The sequence below is a fragment of the Dermacentor andersoni genome, chromosome 6, assembly GCF_023375885.2.
Source record: "Dermacentor andersoni chromosome 6, qqDerAnde1_hic_scaffold, whole genome shotgun sequence".
Taxonomy (NCBI): Eukaryota; Metazoa; Arthropoda; class Arachnida; order Ixodida; family Ixodidae; genus Dermacentor; species Dermacentor andersoni.
Genome location: NC_092819.1, coordinates 12,662,006 through 12,684,756, shown reverse-complemented (window position 1 = coordinate 12,684,756; position 22,751 = coordinate 12,662,006). Strand labels below are relative to the sequence as shown.

The 22,751-nt window shown below is 45.6% G+C and overlaps 1 protein-coding gene across 5 annotated transcripts in view; it reads right to left on the bottom strand.

The window, feature by feature from the left end:
* Nucleotides 1-22,751, bottom strand: part of LOC126521231 (MFS-type transporter SLC18B1-like) — a 53,116-nt gene that overhangs the window by 18,226 nt on the left and 12,139 nt on the right. For 4 of the 5 annotated variants that reach the window (XM_072288633.1, XM_055065849.2, XM_055065848.2 and 1 more), the window contains exons 2-8: nucleotides 16,710-17,017; nucleotides 13,248-13,343; nucleotides 9,308-9,381; nucleotides 7,351-7,498; nucleotides 5,365-5,433; nucleotides 4,595-4,691; nucleotides 3,362-3,522 (exon numbers count right to left, since the gene is read on the bottom strand). In XM_072288633.1, the coding sequence (XP_072144734.1) occupies nucleotides 3,362-3,522; nucleotides 4,595-4,691; nucleotides 5,365-5,433; nucleotides 7,351-7,498; nucleotides 9,308-9,381; nucleotides 13,248-13,343; nucleotides 16,710-16,961 (897 nt within the window). In that variant the 5' untranslated portion in view covers nucleotides 16,962-17,017. The remainder of the gene's footprint in view (nucleotides 1-3,361; nucleotides 3,523-4,594; nucleotides 4,692-5,364; nucleotides 5,434-7,350; nucleotides 7,499-9,307; nucleotides 9,382-13,247; nucleotides 13,344-16,709; nucleotides 17,018-22,751) is intronic. The other variant, XM_055065850.2, reaches the window with a different exon arrangement.

Below are 22,751 nucleotides of genomic sequence, written 5' to 3'. Positions count from 1 at the left end.
ATAATCAAATCGTGGTTTAGGGCACATAAAACCCCAAATTTTAATCAATTAATTTGCCATGACGGTATCCTGGTACAATACTGTCCGTTTATGCAAGTATATATGCAAATGCACGTGACCCACTCAAGTGGTTGGCGTCAGCAACTCCGGTAAGAAATGATGTTGATTTATTGGTATTCCCTTTGAAAGTGGGCGGCGACAAATAGTCGCCTAGCCTGCTTGAGTTAATCGGGTATGCTATACACGCTTTTCATTATAGCGATTCTGTATACATATCCTTAATGTTTTTTTTTCTTTATTAATAGTTCTATATCTACCTTGTACCGCTGCCTATGCCTCTAACGGACCCGGTCGTATCGATCTCTTCCCCACGTTTTTTCCCACCAATACTTTAAACGTCTCTTGTTTATCTCACTGCTGACCGATTGATGCTTCCGTCCATTTCAAATTAAGCGCTTGTGGGAAGTGCACGTTAGCTACGGTCCTCGCTGGGCGAATCCCTTCGCATTCCATTAGGATGTGCCGAGTGGTCTACAGATGTTTACTGCCGCAGGCGCATGCCTTATCTTGTTGCGAACATTTGCTCCAGTATGTTTTTGTTCTTAGGCAAACAGGTCGGGTCTCAAGTAGCAAGGCACTGCCCTTTGTGTTATCGTATAGATCATCCCTTTTAATTTCCTTCTTCTCATTCTTGTAAATGTCCATGGTATTCTTTGTTTCCATTCTTTACATCCAATTGACTGTCTCTGTTTCTCTCATTTTCTTTTTAATGACTCCTGGTTGTCTATTTACATTGCCAGTTATTCCGTACTTGGCTGCGAACTTTCTTGGCCTCTTCGTCCATTCTGTGGCCACGCTTTTCAGGTACAAATACTTGTGTATTTTAGCCACCCATTTATTCTGATCCATGTTCCCGAGTCTTTCATCGAAACTAATTTTGCTCTGCGCTTCTCTGACTCCGGTGTATAGCAAATACAATAAGATAGTGAAACACTCGCAGCGCCACCTGGCGAGTGCAAGTTTCCAGCATCTCGCTTCACTGCAAGGTACCCTTACAACTCTTTTTTTTCCTCGCTGCACACGTTTTCTCAAACGCCTGGACTGGAAGGTGCTTCTCGACCGCTGTCTCCTCGATTGCGTCTGATTGGGGGCGGCTGCAGTCGACCATATCATGCTCAACACGTACGTTGTACTCATGTGACCGGAATTAACGCTGCTCGATTGCACTTCAGAAAGCGCAAGTATAGGCGGTTCGTGCGATGACGGGTTGCTTCAGAAGCGATTTTTCGCTGCACTGATTCCAAGCAAACTGTAAAATATAGTAATGAGCCACCATATTGGAGAACTTAAGCGCCGTGACCGTTTCAGTCAAAGTACTGCACTGTCAACAGTGGCTTTGAGGTGGACCTTCAAGGACGACGCGCATCTGTGAATATAGTCCTTCCCAATAGTTCGTGGTCACTTTCGCGCCAAGATGTGTACGAGTTCTTTCTTATGTCACGCCACGTAGTATGGCATATTTCTAACCGACTAAGTGGTGCCAGGGAGGGCGACTTCTTTCTGTGTGATAAAACAATAAATCACGACATAAAACCTGCACATGTAATGCCGGTTCATAGGTATCTCCAAAGCACGTGGACCTATTAATAAATAATGGGCATGACATTCAACACATCTACGATTTCTTATATTTGGGTACACCACTCAACCGATAGGTTTTTACTACCGGAGGCTCCGGCTTAGAAATTATACACATCCCACGAATAATTTCGCGCCAATATTTTGACATTTGCGTCTTAGGAAATAAAAGTTCCTGCAGCCACGACCCTAGTTGAGTGCGACGTGATGTGAAGCATTGTTGTTTGGTTCGAAAGGTTCTCACAAATCGTGTAAATTTTCTGGGGAGAAACGGCAACCGCAGTTGTAACGTGTGTGCCAACTAGTGGTATATGCAACGGGAATCACGCAGTCCTTCTCGAAGATGGGATATTTTACTACAGAGAAGGAATAAAGATGATTATGTACAATATGTTGCATTACGATTTATATATATATATATATATATATATATATATATATATATATATATATATATATATATATATATATATATATATATTAGACTGGCATTCAGTTATTCGATGTCTATTGGTTCAGAGGTTTCACTGATTTGTAGCTTTCACGTTCGGCGATTCGTTTTCGTTCCAGCAGGCCAGCGCGAGCTTTAAGCGTCTGAGCCGCATAACGGCGGCGAGCAGCCTCGGCGTGGTTACGATTACGTTCCTCGAACTGGCCTCAGGTGCGATGCCTCTTAGGGCGAGGAAGTTTGGCGGGAAACAGTCCTTGGGGTGACGTGGAGACTTCACGCAGCTCCCAGGGCGCACTGAAGCGAGAAGGAGCGAGCCTCTCTTTTATAGAGTGTCCTGACGTCACTCACACGTGCTTAGAGGCGTTGGGTTAGGGAGCCTAGCGTCAATCGTCACTTACACTGCTAGGCATCCGTAGGGCTAATACCAACGTAGACTATCGCCACTGGCGAGCGAAACCCGGCGCACTCCTGCGGGAAGCCAAGAGCGAACGCGTCAAGCGATAAGTGATTGCAGACTGTTTCGCCACCCCTTCGGGCTCCATATAGGCGTTTGATAACACTAGCTGCTTCGCGAATACGGTCAGACCGATGGCAGGAAAAACGGACTAGATTTGAAAGAATGATTTGCATTAACATCATTACCTTTTCCTGGTTTTCTGAACGCGAGTGCACAGCACGTGAATGCGTCCACAGGCGCACATGTGAAAGAATATACAAAATGGTGAAAGAAGGTGTCGCATTTACAGGGTCCTCATTATCGTAAACTATATCCAGGATACGCGTGCCCTCGCCTACCGCCGTGTGTCTGCTCCCTTCCTCCTTTGTCGGCTGGAGGAGGCCTCTCCCCGTAGGCCGGGACGGTCCTTTCGCCATCCATCACTTTTACGTCGGGTCAATGATATGGAAACAATGTTCAGTGCACGAAGTGTTCCGCTCCTGCGTCTGCAACGGATGCTCGCCATCTACGTTGGACGTGCCTTGGGACAAAGACAGCCTACGAAAATGTGCTTAGGGATGTGAAGTTAAGATGCAACCAGTCTGAAGACTATGAACGATGACTCAAAGACAATATACCTCATAAAAGGCTCTTGGAGTACCTGCATGAAACTGGTATCCATCTTTCCATGTAATTTAACTGCTACATTATGTCCCGTGGCGACCCAGGCGAAAAAATAAAGTTACAGGGTGGCACAGTGCTGTAAAGTTTCTAAAATTTGTGACTTGAATCTATTTTTAATGGCATCATTATGTGACCATATGTGCTGGGCTTACCTGACGTAGATGTGGTTCCAATGTTGGTTCGTTGAAGCTGGTCATAGCCCAACTTATTGTGACGGTAAAAAGGTTAACTATAAATATAAAATCGAAAATGAGGTGCCAGTATTTCTTCTCCGCACCTTGTTGTTGAAGCACCCTATCATTTGTTGGGCTGTCTGCAGATCAAGAGAGAACAACTTTCACCACAGTGAAACTTCCATAAAAGACGAAAACGTTCAAGCACTACGTTATTTCGAAAGCGTCTGACGAAAAAAAGAGGGGTTTTCGTGCCTGTGTTTTTGAATACACGTATTATATTGTTACGTAGTGAGTTGTGCCAGAATCTACCGAGCATCTCCAACAAATGCTACTGGAACGAATATTTACAAAATGTATTTGCAGATAAACCGCGTACCATTCTGAGATTGCAGTCAGGGCTGCTATTAGCACAAGCGTATGAACAATGCCGAAATCGCTCTTCTGTAGTGGGTTGTGCCGAGTGTCGAGGTAACCAGACGCTGGACACAGAAGACGATGAAGTGACGTCGATGTCTTCATTGCGCCTATACTCATAGCAGCCCTGAATGCAATCTCGCAGTGGCACGCGTTGTATCTGTAGATACATTTTGTAAATATTCATCTCCGTAACATATATTTGTGGAGGTGCTCGGTACACTGGACTGAACCAACAACGTAACGACATGTAGCGTGTCTTTCAGAAAAGTGTAAAGCCTCATGTAATTCGTCGTTTGGAATATTGTCTGCGTTTCTCGAGGCACCTTTACTCCGCCCAAAGAACTAGCGTGCTGAGCAAGCGATGTTGGTGATGGTATGGTGAGACTTCTGCGTTTGAAATAAGATGGTAGCGCCATGCCACAAAGCTCATTATTTTTACCATTCTGGCGAATCTTAATCTTCAAATGCGCGCACATAGAGTGCCACCTAGACCAATCTCTTCTATTGTTCAACTAACAGGTCATGGCATGGATAGCTCACTTCGGGGGTCGCGCCCAGTATCGCATGCAGAACATGTAGTAGATGCCACGTCAACTACACTGAAGCAGGACAGCGATGACCACTAATCAAAGCTGGCTTTCTATATATAGCTACAACATAAGAACGTCAGATTTAGCGAGGACATGTCACCATAATTATCATGTCCTAAACTTAGCTACTCTATAGCAAGTGTAAAATACGATAATCAGCCTACGAGGAAACACGATTGCGAGTTTCATGAATTTTTTTTACCATGTTTGGAGCTCCTGGGATTTATAAGTGCCATGAATGGCAATGACAGAAGTAGAACACCTCCGATGACGAAGAAAGGGAGAGGAAACGCCCAAAGCTGTCAGGATTAACAAAAAGAACAAGAATAAGAGGGAAGAGTGAGCAGTTCCATTCATCGACTGTTCTTAGCTCGGTAGGTAAAGGTAATTTTTACCGAGTGTGTTTTCATGACAAGCGAACGCACAAGACCGCAAACCTATTATCCTTTCAAAGAAACCCCCTGTCTGAGCTCAGCAACTTTCGGCAAAAGGTGGAATGGGATAACCCGGCATAGTGTTAGCAGAAAGTCACTTTCGGATTCCCTAGAATTCTGAAAGCTCAGCGCTCGGAGAGATAGCACTTTGAATAGTTTGTATCTTAACACCTTCACTGCATATTTATTTAAACAGTAGGTACATTTATAACAGGACATGCACACATCACTTTCAGTATCGTGACAGTATGTACAAAAAAGGCAGCTCGAAAGTTTATATTCACTATGCGAGTGTTAGAAAGAGTAAGCGGACGCATTGTTCATCGTTACTTCTTTTTGAAGAATTCTTAGGCTGATTCTTGTGCGATAATACTGCTACTCCTTTTCAAGATACACAAAATTTGCAATAGTTAAGTAACAATCCCGCTTAACATCTTGCTTGCAGGTGGTTAAGCTCCCGACTTTTCCTCGCCATACCTTGAGCTGCTCATTGCTCAGCCTTTGATCAATGCTTAGGTGTCTCTGTGGTAATACTTACGTCTATAAGAGCCCCGCCGACGGACGATCCAACCAATGTGCCCGCTCCCCAGAGGCATTCCATCAGGCCCTGAAATTATAACGAGCTAAAAAAGGCTTCTGATCTCACTATCGCGGATTATTTGAGGCCGCCCACTAGCTTCGACCCTTTAGGTGCTCACAACGACTTGACCGATACTATGTTCGATCACGGAATGCATACTTGAAGAGCGATGCACGAGAAAAGATAATAAAATTAAACGTGATCCTAACACTTCAGTGCAGCTGAACTTTGCTATCCACGGTGTTACTTCATTCTGCCACATTTATACGATGAAGAGTGCCATGTGTCGCGTCTCGTTGCCATCTTTGCTTTCATGCGAATAAAATAAAAAAGAAATTGGTATAAGAGCGTGCAGTTTGCCGAATTGTGCTTAGACAGGCGGCTACCAGTAAATTCTGCAATTAATCCGACTATCATTCTTTGGAACGTTCACTCAGTTTGCGGTATGTATCTATAACCTCTTTCACATACCAAGCGACCCAGCATACCTAGCTTGGGTCACCAGGTGTGTGCCCGAATAGACCACTTGCTGCTGGCTGCGGCGTGGCCCAGTAGACGCCTTGGGTCACTCGGTATGTGCCCGGAAAGACAACTTCGGCACGGCGTATGCGACATTTGTAAGCGCCCATTCTTGGCCAATCCCTCAGAATGGAGAGAGATAGCGAAAGGTTGGAAATGACCGTGCAAATTGGCACAGTGGGGTACGCGGCCTTAACTATATTTAAGCGATAGCGACTCATCCAGAACAGACACCACAGTGCCGAGCGCGACTACTCGATAGAGAGCCACTGCAACGAAGTTGCGGACGGGACACTATGGATAATGGGCGTTGCGGCGAAGTTTCAACAGGGGCGCAGTGATTACATAAATATATGCTATAACGGGGTATCATTCGGCATTGTGGTTGGCAGCGGGTGTGCCCCTTCGTGTGTCTGCTGATGTGCTCATAAAGTTTCGCGATTCATGGATGGCTGGGGGTTATGGCATGGCAATAAAATAATCATAATAATATTTATCATTACATATAGAACATATCATCACTAATTACACATACATCATCGAATGCTAATCGCACTAGTATCGCCGGTAATCTTCAAAGGATGGAGGCGCCGTCCAAATTTTGCTGCCGCCACTGCCTAAGCATCAGAGATCGCACGCTTTCGTATATTCCCCGCTTCTCTTCTTTCCATCTCCTCCCGCACCTCACACACAAGAAAGAAAACAATAAAATCGTGGATGTTCATCAATAATGATTGTGCAACCATCTTCTAAATGAAATAGTAATTTCGCTGAAGTGTCAAACGTTGTCACTTGAATTCGTAATTGAATCTATTTGTCAAGAAAAACATTGTTGTGAACCAACAATGTTAGTGTCACAGAAGTTCTAGCTCTACAACAGTGTCAGGCAACAGCAGGAGCAGTATTCGTGTCCGTGCGCACGAGCGATGAGTATACTATAGATGCCCACTATTATTTGATCTGAATGACTTACATTGCTACCCGGAACGCTAGCAGTTGAAAGGAGATCGCGCGCCATCTGTTATAAAACTGTCCCTGAATAATGTAGGGAGACTATCGTTTTTCGCTTTCTTAAGACATTTAGACCACTACCACTATCTGAGGTCATATTTCAACAATGACCTTGTCGCTCATAAGCTCACGAAGTACTGAAATTATTATTGTGCTTATTTGGCTTGCCGGGTATATGTGATTTCCCATTGCCAGTGGCTTCCTTCTTTCGATCGCTTTCCAGTTCCTTTTGCCACAGTATAGGGCAGCAAAATATACTATACAGTTAAACCTCCCTACCATGCCTCTCTTTTAGAAATGAAAGTTGATTCGAACAACGCGCTTATCTATCGTGATTGACTGGTGTAGGCCAATAGATAATGTGACGGAATTTCAACCTATCTTTCACCGGCTAGGAAAGAAAAGAATACTCACTATGAGCATACCGCCGTCGTCTTGAAATCTTGAGGTAAGTAGAGTGTACAAGCAAACGCTGTAGACTGTGTTACAACAGCCGCCGAAAGCTGCCATCAGCAGGGAGACGCCGAACAGTAGGTTGCCACCCTTTACCCAGTAGAGAAAGCTGCGTGGAAACTTTCCTGTAACCACGCAGTGCTTGATAATTCAGCGTCGCTTGCGAAAATGGAGCACACATGAACTCACTTAAACTTTAGGGTAGTACTTCAAAGGGAGAGAGATAAAGCAAGCTCCCTGAAAATTCTCGTGCCACAACAAGCAGTTCGTTGGTGCTTTGAGAACAGCGAACAGAGATTGAGCACATCTACTGACATAACGCAACACCCGGCAGGCACTCTTACTCGCAAGCGATGGGTATTACTGGAGACTTCACGCATACCATCGTAGAGGTATTATTTTGTATTACACATTACAAAGACATCATAAGAAGTCAACAAACAAAGACACCAAGGACAACATAAGGAAAATTACTTGTACTTACTGATTGAATTAAAGAAATGATAAATTAATGACAATGAAAGTGGATGAAAAAACTTGCCGCAGGTGGGGAACGATTCCACGTCTTCGCATTACGCGTGCGATGCTCTTTGTCTTTGTTTTTTTGTTGGCTTCTCATGATATGATTATTAAAAATCGGGCCCCTCGGTTAACCCTCTTTCGTCTCGTACGTTACGAAGATGTCACTCAGTGTTGTAAAATACCAGATATTATGGTAATATGTTAATAGCGATTGCGCTTTCATATACCAAAATGCGTTGTAGCTCGTCCACCTTTCAGTCTTAGCGTATAACGGTCTTAGTTACTGCGATCGATTACGATTGGCGTTTAGCATTGCTTACCCGGCATCCCTTCTCGACGATTAATGCTTCACCAGCAAGCGTGCAGTTATGAAAGGCTTTTCACTCTATATCGTCGTTTTCTCATGACTAGGGAGCTGGCTACTAAAGCAGCGTAACCAAAGCTGACGGGTGAGGCGAGCGCCCGCCTGGACGAGACCCATCATGGACGATGACAAGCAAACAAAGGCACTCACGTCGAGGCAACCACAGCCGCCGTCCTTCGTGGAAGCAACAACTACAGTGAAATCCACTCTACCAGAGCCCGACCCTGACAAGCGGACCGTCACGAATGGCCTACTAGATTAAAGGAGCCAACATCGAGGACTTCCTTGGGAACTACTTGAACATCCAAGCTGCCAGCTTGCCACGTCGTTGTCTTGTATGCGGGGGCGAGCGTGCAACATTGGAGGCGGAGCCCGGCGGGACATTGCGACGTCATGGGCGGGATTTTGCGAACGGTTCATCGATTGTGGTTGGCCGAGAAGAGGAACAGTGAATTTCCCCGACGGGAGAAAGGGGAAAAAGAAGTGCACATAAAATGGATCTTGAGTGCTGTGGGAGTGTGCTGTGACTCATACGGGTGCTCCTGTCCATGCTCGTTTGTAGTAATCGAACTCGTGCTAGTACATGTAAACTCTCATCATGTAAATTTGTAAATAAACCCTTTTCTCATCTCTTGGACGTCACCCCGGACCTCTCGATCGCCCGGCAATTGGTACATCACCAGTCACAGAAGCTTAATCACCACTCGTACACCCGAAAAGCAACAAATTGCAGCTTATGCATGAATTTTATTATTACCATACAACAAAACCCGCTCATCTTGTCACCACTCTCACAAGTTACTGCTGCGTGTTGTGGGGAAAGACCAGCTGATATTCAGCCGACTGCATAGTAGCACATAATTCCTTAAAGTGGGACCTTTCAATTATTTATCCCACTCCCCAGCAACGACGCAACACGCGAGTTTTACTGAAGGCACCCTTATCATGGGTGTATTGCCTTCTCCCTTCCGTCTTTATGATAGCGGTAAGAAATATTAGATAAAAGTAAGGAAAAATAATTGGTTGTCTTACCCGCACATGACAGAGAATAACGCTGTGGTTACTTGTCCACCTAGGTAGCCTGCCTTGGCGGAGACATCTGAGATCTGTGTCCAAAAAAAAAAAAAAAGAAAAATTGCAGCTCCGCCGGAAAGGCGAAGCACCGATTGCGATAGCAAATTAGGGGATAGCTGTACGAAGTAAAGATTGTAGTTTTATCAGCCGTATAAACTTGTAACCATTCGCTTACCAACTAGATTAACAATGATAGAATGCGTAAGCGTGACTCAACGAGGACGCAGAAAGAAACAGACACACGGAGACAGCGCTGTCTTTGTGCGTCTGCTTCTTTCTACGTCCTTGTTCAGTCGCGCTTACACATTCTAACATGGGCTCTAACCAACGAGCCCGTCAACGAGTTTTAACCAAATTAAGCAGCACGGTGTCACGCGCGCACAGGTAAACATGAACACACATCGCTTGATGACAGCGGAAACTGTCTGTGAAAACGCTGGAGTTAGGAATCGCTGCAGCAGTCGCGAGCCGATTGACCTCCGTGCATCTGTCGCTTCAACGCGTACGAAAAGTCAAAAGCACAGTGCATACGAAGGTATCGGCACTACGCGCACTATGCAAACATCGCAGATCGCTTTGAAGATGTCGCCCGCGCGGGGATCATCATCATCATCACGACGAAGGGAGGCTGTAGTTCGCTCGTTCGTCGCACGTCTCGCTTGCCGCCGAGCGGTGGCCAGCACATCGTGGACAATGCGGCGTACAAAAGGCAGGCGAGCGTCCCTTCGAACGCGGACAGCATTGACGCCGACACATCAAGGAGAGCAAGACGTGGATGCGGTCGCTTTAAAGGAGGTTCTTGAAGGGGGGAGGTGTAAATGGGGTAAAGTGCAGCGCAGTAACTGTCTCTCAGCAGAGGACACCTAAACACGGCTGCCATGAAGGAACGCCGGGGAGGGGAGGGAAGGCGCCGAGTGAAAGGGCGCGTGCTCTCTGGCAACCGAGTTGCAGGGATAAGATGCAAGAAGGGGGGGAGGGGGACTAGACGCTCGCTCGCTCGTTCGTTCGAGCCATTCGCTTAGATTGAAAATTATCGTCGATGGTTCCTGCAGATTTTTTCTTTTTCAATGACGCCGTTCTCCTTTTCTGTTTGCATTCTTCGGTACCCCTGTGAATCACTGTAGTTTTCGCGTTCTGAAATTCCATTAATGTTCCTTTTCTTCTTGCTGTGTAGCGCTTCTCTGTTATCTAAACACCCGTCAAAAGCAAGTTCGCATCCACCACGAGAATTAACCACTGTGAACTACCATTCATTTCATTCAAAGTACACGCACACAGTTGAGCTGGTGATGTGCATGGGATATGTAAGGCATTGTTTTTCATTAATCATTCCATGCACTATCTCTCTAGCTTCTATCTATCTCTCTATTTATCTCTATCTATCTAAAATAATATCTAAACACGCAAGCAGAATCAATGAAACGCAAGTAAGCGAAAGACAAGCAAGCAAGAACGACCAAAGCGTGTTTTTATCCAAGTGTGAGAGAAAGCGGTCTGTACGTAAGCATTGATAACTGACTCTATTATCTGTAGTACATTGAGTGCCTAAACAATGGAAGCATTTGCAGAAAGATAAAAAAGAAAGGTAGTAGGCAGGGGGGTGGGGGCACGCATCACGCGGAGGCATATAGCGAGTGGAAGCAATCACTGATAGCGCTGCTATAAAACAAACTTAACTTATCAAGTACCATTTTACCGCCAGTGATCTTCATTATTGCAAATATGGCACCTCTGTTGCAACGAGTGGTCGTCCTGGACCGCGAGAACGTTGGAAATGTACCATGCTTACGTCCACGATATTTTTGCGACAGAGGAAGCGATCAACGTATACACTTTAAATCGTCGCAGCTTAAACATCGTCTCGCGGCAGTGCAAATCTTAAGGTAACTCGACAGCCATCACCAAAGTCCAGTAAATATTATTTCTGGCTTGACATTTGTGGCATACCTCTTATCCGCCGCCATCAGCCACTCACATACAACGATAGAGTTTCCTACATCTTACCTTTATAGAATGTAAACAGTTACGGCCACAGTCTTGGCTATGAATAATCAAAATTGTACGCCGCTTATCACACTGCAGCAACGACTCCGAATTCGAAAGACGCGGCGTTTCCGATATTGCGCTTCTGCATGATCAGGTCTTCAACAGGAATTCCCTGCTCGAGTTATTTTCTTGAGAGGAAGAGGAAGAGAGAGAAGAGAAATGCTTATTAACTTTCTGTCCTTTGTCCGGAGCTATTGTCCTGGTTCTTCAGGATGACGAAGCACACCTTGTATCGTCGCAACAGTGACAGGCAACGTCGCCGCCCCGTTTCCGCGAACTCTACTTTTACAGCGATGTTGTTTTGTGCCATCGTTGTCGGACTTCCCTAATAAGGGGCCACGTGACCTAGCGGGAGAGGAAAAGAAGAGCTCAGCAGGGGGAAAAGGGTTGCAGTGACCCCTTTTCCCCTGTGAGAATGCTATTTTATGCGAGAATCATACGGTTGTCACACGGTGCATTTTCGGCCATCGAGCCAGATCGGCATTGAATTTATCGACGATTGATTCCACCCTGCCGCGAAAGAGACAAATATTATGCTGGCGGTTTGCGGCCAACGAACAGTGCCCAGCGATTGAAACGCAATGCTAGGAGCGCGTGGCTGCCGGGACTTCTCGCGCCAGCAAGAAGTGCCGGCAGCCACGTCAATCGTCAAACCAATCCAACCAATCATAAAAAAGATTGCAGCGTTCGCATCTACAGTGGTTGGCCTGAAGATAGTCCAGGAAGATAGTTCAAGAAATAAAAAAATTCTAGTGATTTGTGAAAGCTTACTAGCAAGAAAATCTATATGGCTATGCCAGGTCATAGTATGATAAAAAAAAATACACCTAGCGATTTAACCGAATTTACAAGTTCAATTTTAGAATTGATCATTCGCAAATCTTCCTCTAGAGTAATTTGCGTGTTTATAGCGGGAAATAACACCGCCTTAGTTTTTTGCGAATTAATAGTTAAACCGTTGTCAAATGACCATGTGTACAGTTTATTCAAAAGTGTACACAGTTTTGTACAGTTTATTCAAACTGTACACAGCTTAGAAATACTCGAGACACTTAACTGCAGCCTAAGATACATACTTAACGGAAGGAGACACATACTTAGGTAGGCTGTTAATTTTCGAGTACTTAACTATGCGAATAGAATTAACAAAGCAACCCCTGGTGCACAGGCTAACTGAGGTGAACACTGTCAGCTTATTGCATGTATTGCATTGACATTTCTAAAGCTTGGTTCATGTTTTTAGGCATTCAATCTTTTGAAGTATGATGTCATTTGTAGAACACCAAGTTATTAATTTATGGGGGTGTCAGGCATTTGTTAATCACACGGCCATCGTTTCGGTAGCGCAGTGCAATAACGACCGCTTGACGATAGAACCCTGAAAAAAATAAAATAAAACTGAAGTTGTTGAGTTGTTACGTCAATAAGAATCTACGTTGATCTTTAACTCTAGCCTAAACGACGTAATCCGCACACGCAATGCTGGACTAGCTGACGATTTAAACAGCGTTTCATTCCATGTTCTGACTAGATCTACTCCGTAACCAGCATGTTTTTTCGTTTTCTTTTGCGAGGATAAAGACAAAAAGAGGCCACCGTCAACGCTCAATTGAACCGTGTGCAACATCAACCATTTTTTGGCGTTGGCTTCTTTTGTGCGTATTTGGGTCTATTGATTCATGATATGGATTAATTTGTGATGCCACTTTCAGACGTGTCCGTCTCTTGGTTTTGCTTTGCGACCAGAAAATATGTAGCAATAATGCAGGTACATTGGTGTTTCTCGAATAGGTGAATGATGAATGAATGAATGAATGAATGAATGAATGAGTGAATGAACAGCCTCGCTCACCAACTTTTCGGCTATCACAGCTCCTGGAAGCATCATAAGTTTCATGGTTGAGAAAAAGAAGCCATATTTCCATGCTGGTATGCCTCTGGAGTCCGCCTGCGAAATAAAACGGACTGTACTACACTCTATAATAAGTTTACACCCTTTGGGTTGTATTTCGTCCCCAAAATATAATCGTCATCTGTCTTGCCCGCATTTCCTTTATTTAACGCTGCGAGCCCGGTACGTCCTATGGTCACGAACGGCTTACGCGTTATCAGCTTGACATAGCACTCTCGACAGGAACGTAGCGAGCGCCGAGTTTTCAAGAGAAGAAACGCAAGCAAGGCAGATGACGATTATTTTTTGGGGACAAGATAAGCCTCAAAGGGTGTAAACTTTTTTTAGAATGTGCTATTCACGTTCGATCGGCACTTAGTGCATACAAAAGGGTTTCAGTTTCTTGTGCTATACCTGGACTATGAAAGAGGCCGAAGTGGATGGCTCTAGATAAAATCTGATCACTTAATGCTGTTCAGCATGCAGACATCTCTGGATTATGCTTTCATAGAAATGCAGTAGCCGCAGCCAGTAATTGAGCCCGCGGTCTTGTGTCGAGAAGAGCAATTCCATAGTTGCTTAACCACCACGACGGGCAGATAAGCGGAGCAAAATAGACAGAAGGGCCGACTTAGAAATTTCTTGCGGTGCCTCTGAGGCCCCCACAACTTTTTAATTTCTCTAGCAGGTTCCTCACATAACCCTTCATCCATACGGTGTTTTGTCGAGATACTTGAAGTAGTTCGCAAATGGCAAGCCTTTCAATCCCCCTTGATAGCATCAAGAGGAACCAGAATACGCGTAAATTTTATACGGTACACCCAGAGCATCCACAACTTTAAAAAATAGCCTTTACGTTTCTCCCAAGCCACAATTTATTCCTAACAGTTTTCATACCAACACACCCAATAGGTTCGCAACGAGTCAATGTTGAGAACTCGAAAGCGCAATGAACACAGCTGCGGCAATTCCCCGCAATGACCATTGTTACCCCGTACACCTTAAATTTGTGTATACTTTACTTTTTCCATGCACAGTGTCCCCTAAAATTGCATCGCGCTAGCTTCAGCATTTCGCCCGGTGCATTTTCATCGACATTTGGAGAGGACATTGTCGACCACATCTGTAGTCGCAATATTGTTATGGTGCATTTGGACAGGACCGTGCGCAAGAGAGAGAGACGAAGAGGAAGTGGTAGACTCGCTCCTGGAGCTGTGACCTGTGTGCCAGCCTGCGCGTTTACCACTAATCTTTCACATTTAAATGGTTGTATATACGTTTGTGCATCGGGCTTCCTTTTCGTAACATTTGGTGGAGTGTGAAAATGGCTGAGTCTGTAATTATGGACAAAATGACAATGATCATTGATCTTGCTTCTAATGATGGTCGAAAGAAAAGTTGAAAGGCGTGTCCAACCGAACTCAAGTTGGATAGTCAGGCTGCGCAACGTTTAAATAAAGCACATGGGCGCGCGGCATATAGCTATCGGATGTTCCTATCTAAAGACACGGGAAAGAAGAAATCGTTTTTCTCGGCAACCACTGCACCAAATTTGATGAGGTTTGTTGCATTTAAAAGAAAAGATAAAATCTAGTGACAGTTGGTAGCCAATTTTTTATCTAGGCTGCCATACGTATTGTAAAAATTATTGAAAATAGCGAATTTCCAGAAAGCGAAAATGTGAAGTTTACAACTCTAACTCAGCAATGAAAAAATGACCCTCAAATTGACCACTAATATGTGAGTAAAACTTTTGCAAAAGCCTTGCAAACAATGTAACAAATTCACGTAAGATGCAAGTTGATAAATCAGATTTGTCCGCTGTGGATGCTCTAGTGGATGCAGTTTACAGAACTGCGATATCTGTTTTTAGTGCAGGGCTAAGAACTGGTAAAGTTCGTGTTTCCATTTTTTTCGAACTTACCTATATTTGAAAGCTCCTCTAAAAAATTCTGGCCTTAAATTAAAATTCCGCTTCCAAAGGTCACTAGAATTTAACATTCTCTCTCAAATGCAACAAACTTAACTGAAATCGGCTCAGTGGTTATTTCAGAAAAGTGTTTCTGCGTCTTACGTGTATTTGAAAGGCGGTGTTACGTCTCAACCCGACCAAGGGCATTAATTAGACGTTTACCTCGAGGCAACTCCACCCATTCATTAGCGCCTATCCATAAGTCAACGCAGCGTGGACGCCGACTGTTGACGGGTCAACAAATGACCCCTGAACTAATTGATGAATAGGTCCAATGGCGAATGCTACCACGCAACGGCTTCGACCTTGGACTCCTAGGTTGCTAAATATGGGGGGGCGAAGGTACAACATCGGAGTCGGAGTTCGGCAGAATGGTGCGATATCATGGGTGGGATATTGCGATCGATTCGACGATTATGATTTGTCGCGATACAGTCCTCAGATTCCCTAGTCTAATCACCTAGAGAAGATGACCATATTACAAGAGGAGACCTCTGGTGCGGTGAGAAGTGCTGACGTGATGTGAACTCGGGCGTTTAATATGCTCCTAACATAAAGGGGGCTTTCGTATCTGGAGCGAGTGTATATTATGTAAAATAAACCCTTTTCCCTTCATTCCTACTACCGGACGTACTCGTCAATGGGCTTCGTGGATTCCTGGCCCAAACGCCACCTCAAGGCGCAATAGCGGCATCGGAGTTGGGCACGAGCCGAAACTTCCTCTTAAGATATCGCGGTAAAATCAAATGAATAGCGGATGCGGAGGAACATCCGATGGAAAAGATTAGGTAAGTCGGTTACCAAAATAACAACATGGGCCATTCAGTTTCACAAAGACCTACTTCAGATTATTGTAACGCACAGCTATAACCGTAGCTGCCCAGTATCTCAACTAAAAACGTGAGCAGATTTCTATATTCAGTACGAAGACAGCGGCGCTAGAGCACGCACATTAACGGCGGTGAGCAATTAGCATATCCGAATATTTGTGCATTAGCAACTATGTTAAAAAGCGCCCCTCATATCGATGCATTCCCATCCAGAGAAAAAAAAATATTCGCTATATTTGTTGTCTTTCGCTTAGAGTCTGCGGTTTCATGTGCCAAAACCACGATATGAGGCACGCCTCTGTGGAGGGGGCGGGGGCGACCAGCTGGGGTTCTTTGACGTGCTCCCAATGCACGGGACACTTTTGCATTTCGCCCCCATCAAAATGCGGCCGCCGCGGCGGGGAATTGATTCCGCGATGTTGTCTTTCACTATCAACGGTATCTGTACACCATTCTCTACTTTCTGTACATTCTACTCTCGCCGTATTTTTTATGCTTTACTGCTCGTGGACAGTGGCTAACAGCAGCATCGGCCTTTCCGGGCCGTGTTGCTTCACAACGAACAGGCACGCACCGACACTGCGTTTCTTCGTCGGTGCAAGAAGATCTTGGCATACTTACAAGCGGCGGAAAGAAAGGTGCCACGAGCGAAATGACGGCAGCCGCCCAGAAGTGCGTGTAAATCACCGGCACGATCCAGGCTCGCTTCCTGAGGCGGGTCCACAGAGAGCGGCGCATGGCGCCGCTGTCGCTGCCTTGAATGAGAGGCTCACCTGCGTCGCCGCTCTCCGACAGCGCAGCGCCGCTTTCGTAGTCCCACCGAATGTCGCTGTTGGTCGACCCGATGGCGTTAACTCCTCCCTCCAAGGACATGGCCACAAGCGGGTGTCAGGCGGGCCGGAGCCCCTGAGGTGGCGACAACGGCGGTTCTGCAGTTGCATAAACACCCTCAGACAAGCTACGCCATGAACTTGTGTCGTAGTATGGTCTGTGCCTCGAGCGAAACAAGATGCGCGCCCTCTTCACATCGACTTTATTGCACATTTTAGTTTGATATAAAGCCCGTGTTGAGAACTGTGAGTTGTCTGCAATTTGCCGGCATTGTACTAGAAAAAATAGCCTCGCGGGGCCGATTTGACGGTTGCGGCGCGAATGGTACTATAGTTAGAAATCTTTCGCAACGGCGCTGTGTTGGACAGACAACAATGCATGATGCGCATCTGACGCACAGGCTGCGCGTATTAGTTAGCAGGAGCATGCTCTTGCTACTGAAAGGATTGCTGGGCACCCAGTCGAAGTTGGAGTATCTGAAATCTTTCACGTTCGTTGCGCCAGATCATCCAGCCTACCTGGTCGGTTTGTAAGATCATAGCATTTCAAAGATGCTTAGGAGAGTAACATCGAGGGGGCACCTGACGTCAAGGTCACAGAGAAGGGGTTCAATACCGACAAGGAATCTGTATTTCTATACTCAAAAGTGTCAGGACAATTTTTCTCAGCAGAACAATTGTGTAAACGAAACCATTCGTTAATGGTTTATCCTACCACTCGAATGGAAGAGGCTACAGTATTGCAAATGCGCGCAATTTTTTACACTAATTATGTTCCATTAATTACGCAGTGCACGGTCTGTATGTAGATGCAATTTCGGATTGTGCGAGAACATTTCTAGAGTTGACTGAGAGCATTCGCTGTGGACATCGGGAGTCGGTCGTGTAACATCTCACAATATTGAAACAATTTGAAAGCATCGATTGAGACGCACTCAAGATCGTTTGCTATACGATAGATCCCCACAACAACTGAACTACGTTAGCTGCATTTTCGTGGAGGTATCGTTATGATATTGCTCTCCCACAGTAAAAGCGGGCACACGCCCGCGTTCTATTCAGTAATGCGCCGAGCAGCAGCTGTTGAGAGCGAGATGTTGCAGCTGACAGGAAGCCGCCTAAACAAGTCTCACAGGTGCTTAAGACGCACAATGGAAAAGCGCAAATGGCGTCGCAGCCTCCGAAGACTCAGCCTCGGTGAGACAAAAATATGAGAGAAGAGCCTTACATCGTCTGAATATAGGCATTACAGTTATAACCTGTCTCTTATACTTGCTTCAAGTGAGAGGCACCGGCATTGTTGGTGAGCTTGCGCATTTCCGTCGCGGTAGCCGGTTCTTGCTAAAACGGTTCTTGCTAAACTAACAGAGCGCACCTGCAGTGCGCTCTGTGCCGACGGGGTTTTCATGCTGCTCAGTAGAATGCGCATGGCGTCCATAAGTGACTTCAGCATCACTATGACTTGGCGATCCTCAGTCGTCGTCGCATCCGCGGTTCGTGAGGTCATTCAGGGCGGCGCAATTTGATGCGACTCCAATGCAGGTTGTGCTCGTGGAAGTGTAGGCCACTCTTCAGGAGGTGCGAGTCTTGCCCCTTTCTTCGTTTTAGCAGTCTCTGTCTTTGTGGAAGTCGGCGTTGATACGGTAGCCGCTTTGCCGGAAGATGGTGTATATCTTTCAGTAGATGTAACTCTTCGTGATGCTCTTCGATGGCGATGTCGTCGTCACCTGAGAGTAGCGGCAGCCTCTCTGTGTGTCCAATGGTCCCGGACCATACGTTTGAGTGCTGCTCGCTCGTTCCTCACCCGCGGGCAATCATTGGATGAGGCCTCATGAGTACCATGGTAGTTAGGGCACTTCAACACAGCTGCGCGGCAGGCATCTGCTGAACGAGATTCAGCGCACCGTGGGCACACGAGGTTATTCCTACAGACACCTGTTACGTGTCCCATCTTGCAGCATTTGTATCATTGCAGGCGCTTCGGTACGTATGGGCGGAATGGATGGCGGAAGTGGCCAACAGAAGCCACTCTTATCAAGACTTGGCAACACACGTTGCCTGAAGTTCTGATCCTAAGTTATACATAGCACTGTGCACTGTAAGAGGCAAAGAACTTTCAACCTTTTTCTTGTAACGGTTGCCAAATAGTCGGACAAAAGCCTGGCGTGTAGATTTTTGGGCTAGTTGGTTGGTTGCATCAATTGAAGTCATAGCGCAGGAAAGACACGGACAAGAAAGACGACAGGACGTGCGCTAACTATCAACTGAATTTTATTTCAGAAAAGCATGGTATTTATGCCGGCTCAAACGAGTGGCAATCATCGCACGTGCGTTGTGATGATTGCGGGTCTAAACCACTGTTTAATGATTCTATAGTTGTGTTTAGAAATGCAGATAAAGATACGAGGGAGCTTGTAGAAGCAAGCTTGATTGCAAAAGAAGGTACAAACTGCGTCAGCGCTCCGTCGACTTCTGTGAGCGGAAAGGAAATAGCCTTTCTGGAAAATGCTGGGTTGCGCGTGCGATGATTTCCACTCGTATTAGCCGGCATAAGTACCATGCTTTTCTGAAATAAAATTCAGTTGATAGTTAGCGCACGTCCTGTCGTCTTTCCTGTCCGTGTCTTTCCAGTGATATATGACTTCAATTGAAAACCTGGTCTTCAATGCCCGATAAGCTAGAACAACTTCCTCTACGAAACCCGTTTGTGCTCTTGATTTGATAACATGTGTGCACACTATAAAATCAGGCAAGTCATCTCTTGATCTCAGTTGTATAATCATTCTTAGGCAACCGTGTGTTTGGTCGAGCAGGAAACAAAATCTGGCGCCATGAAACCAGAGGGAAAGGTTCACGACTATTACACAGGTTCTGCATCGGTCGCTCTTACCAGTCGATATATTGTTATGGCTATAACAAAGGGCCCCCTCGCTACAGTCGGTTCCAATAACGAATTCGTCATTCATAGCGAGAACAGAATTTCTGCAGGTCAAAAAATGACATAAATGAAGTATCCGAGTGGCACCACCTGTGATAAACTATGGTACCTATCATGTAACGTCATCACTGGCTGATTCACAGAGAGCGGCATAGAGAAAGGTCACGTGGAGATTACGTCAAATCGTATGTTTTGGCGCGGGTGGTTCAAATTGAGCAGCAGCAGATAAGGAGCCGTCACTGACTCACTCTTATGTTACACTTGTAGCAGCATCGAGGTCGAGGATGGTGAGGTAGGTATTCTATCATGGCTCAGATCCCGAGCGGCCAGCGCGGGGTGGCCGGGAGATCTTATTCGCCGAGGAATGACCGTAAGCAAAGGCCTTCTTCTCAGTAAACATATACTCCTGTTTATTGTGGCTCATCGTCATCATCGATTTTGCACGCCACAAACTGAAGTGGCACTCCCTGAACATATGAACGCTGTCATATTCTAGCATATTTCATACAGCGCCTAACGATTTATTCTATATTGTCAGGAACAATCATCTTTTTCTCTCTTTTTGACCTGCTCGTCACACGTCGTTTCCCATCAACCACAAAGAGCCCGACGCATGATGGTCGATCCCCGCCAAAACACGCGGGTAGAACGGACCGGTGCTACGTCCGTTACGGCGACTGCGTTTGAAGTGGTCACAGTGACTGCGCATTCGCGCCCGCGTGGACAGTTCGTTGGCAGCTTTCCCAAGCGAACGTTCATTCCCTTCATGGAAGAAGAAGTAGCGAGACACAGAAACGTCTCAACACATCGGTTCTTCCTGCGGTGGTCTGAACGCGCTCACTTTGGATCAACTTTTCTCTAGCTGCGCAGGATATTACGGACCGAAGTTTTGGTGGTCAGGCGTTATGACATTATATCATTCTGGCGATGACAGATGTTAATTAAGCAAATGAAAACCAGGGCTGTGCAAAAAATAGACGATAAGACAACAATTTGCGTCCCTTAGAGGAGAAAGTGTTTCTGCATCTTGCTTGATGTTCATTTGTCGATGATGGTAAATATTTTCTTACCTTGCCCATGCATGGTTATGATCCATTCACGGTAGTTTTGAGGTGCATGTTTCAATTAGGGCTGTACGATGAGACGACACCCGTGTCGAACCTATTCTGTATATGTGACATCGTTGATTATATCGCTTTTCGTAAAATACGGCAGTTAAGCGGTGTTTGTTTTGTGCTGGGATGGCCCTTTGTTGTTTTATTAGGTAACCGAGTCGGTATCGCTTCTGGAAAGGAAACATGTTTTTCTGCATGTTTGCTGTCCAGCAAGCCCGAGAGGCGGCGACGAGGCAAGGCCTCGAAGTCCCCTCATGGGAGACCTGAGCCCGGGTCGTCAAATTTGCCGGATTCAAAATAAAGTTGTTTCCATCCATGTTTTTCTGCAGCTCGTGTTCTGGGAGACTTATATTAACGCCTCGTGAGACGTTGGAAGTGACGTTTCGTTTTTCGTCTGATCTACTAAAGTTCAAGCGGTCTTCTATTCAGTAGATCATTGACTATAGAGGGTAAACATTGTACTGACTATACTTCTGTGTTTGCCCCGTTTGTATTGGAAATAAAATATGTGAATTATCCAAACTTCCAACGTCGAGATGGGTCCGCTCTGTCGTGCCTGCGATCCCGGCCACGGCGTCCACATTCCGATGGGGGCGAAATGCGAAAACACTCGTGTACTTAGGTTTAGGTGCACGTTAAAGAACCCCAAGTGTTCCGAATTTCCGGAGTTGCCAACTACGGCATGCCTCATAATTAGGTCGTGGTTTTGGCACGTAAAACCCCATAATTCAATTTTAGTTTTTTTTGTCTTACCTCTGCGAGGGTTAAGCAACAGGCTATGTTCGCGCACTCGCGACAGTTATTTCTACGATTAGCCACATAAGCAAGTTGAGTACCAAGGGCCTCCAAGTAATAGCGAAAACATACAGCCAGGGCTATGCGTAACACAGCAGATGCAAACATCCAACTTTCCGGTTTATTAAAAAAAATCAACATATGCGAGGGTAAAACACATTAAAATGGCTAAAACAAGAACTGCTAGTTTTAAGGGACTCGTACAGTTTTTTCCTATATACGAGACAGAACGCTACTACTGCGACCACCCTGGGGGGGGGTCTGTCTACGCAAAAGAACTTTAAGCTTCTGTCTGTATTTTTCTCCAATTCCAAACACTGCTGCAGTATGCATAAGTGAACGATTATGATAAAATGCGCGAAATATAGCATCAGATTTTACTTCTGTATATCGAACCCCTGCCTCCTCGTTTATAAGGATGGTGCCTCAAGGGAAACAGGTCTCTGAGTAAGTATGTCGTACAAAGTTCAACGAAAGATACAGACACATTACATAATTAACCTGAATAATTATGCAACTCAGCGCACCAAAGCAATACATGGTGTGTAAAAGCCGGCGTTGCGAAGGTCTTGAGATTCACTAAAAGACGCCATACACAACCGTTCAAGTTTTGCAATCAGTTCCTATCGCGAGGCGGCAGTCATGGCCAGGAATCGATCACGTGTCCTTGTGATCAGAAGCAAAGCGTGAAAGCCAATCAACTGCCGCGGAAGATAGTGATTATAGGGGCGCATTGAAGGACACAGGGCACGTGGGATAATGTGATTCAACAACAGTTATTAAACCATAAAGAATCACACGAGCGAGGGACAAAGACTGCCGATGACGGTATTGAAGCGACGCGGAAACGCTGGCTGCAGTCCCAGTGATACACTATCAGTAATGTTATCGCCCCGCAACAATACTACATCGGTATCTGCGAGTTTATATCGTTGCGCTATCCATGTGAGACCCTACATGTTGCCAACAACACTGACACACGTCT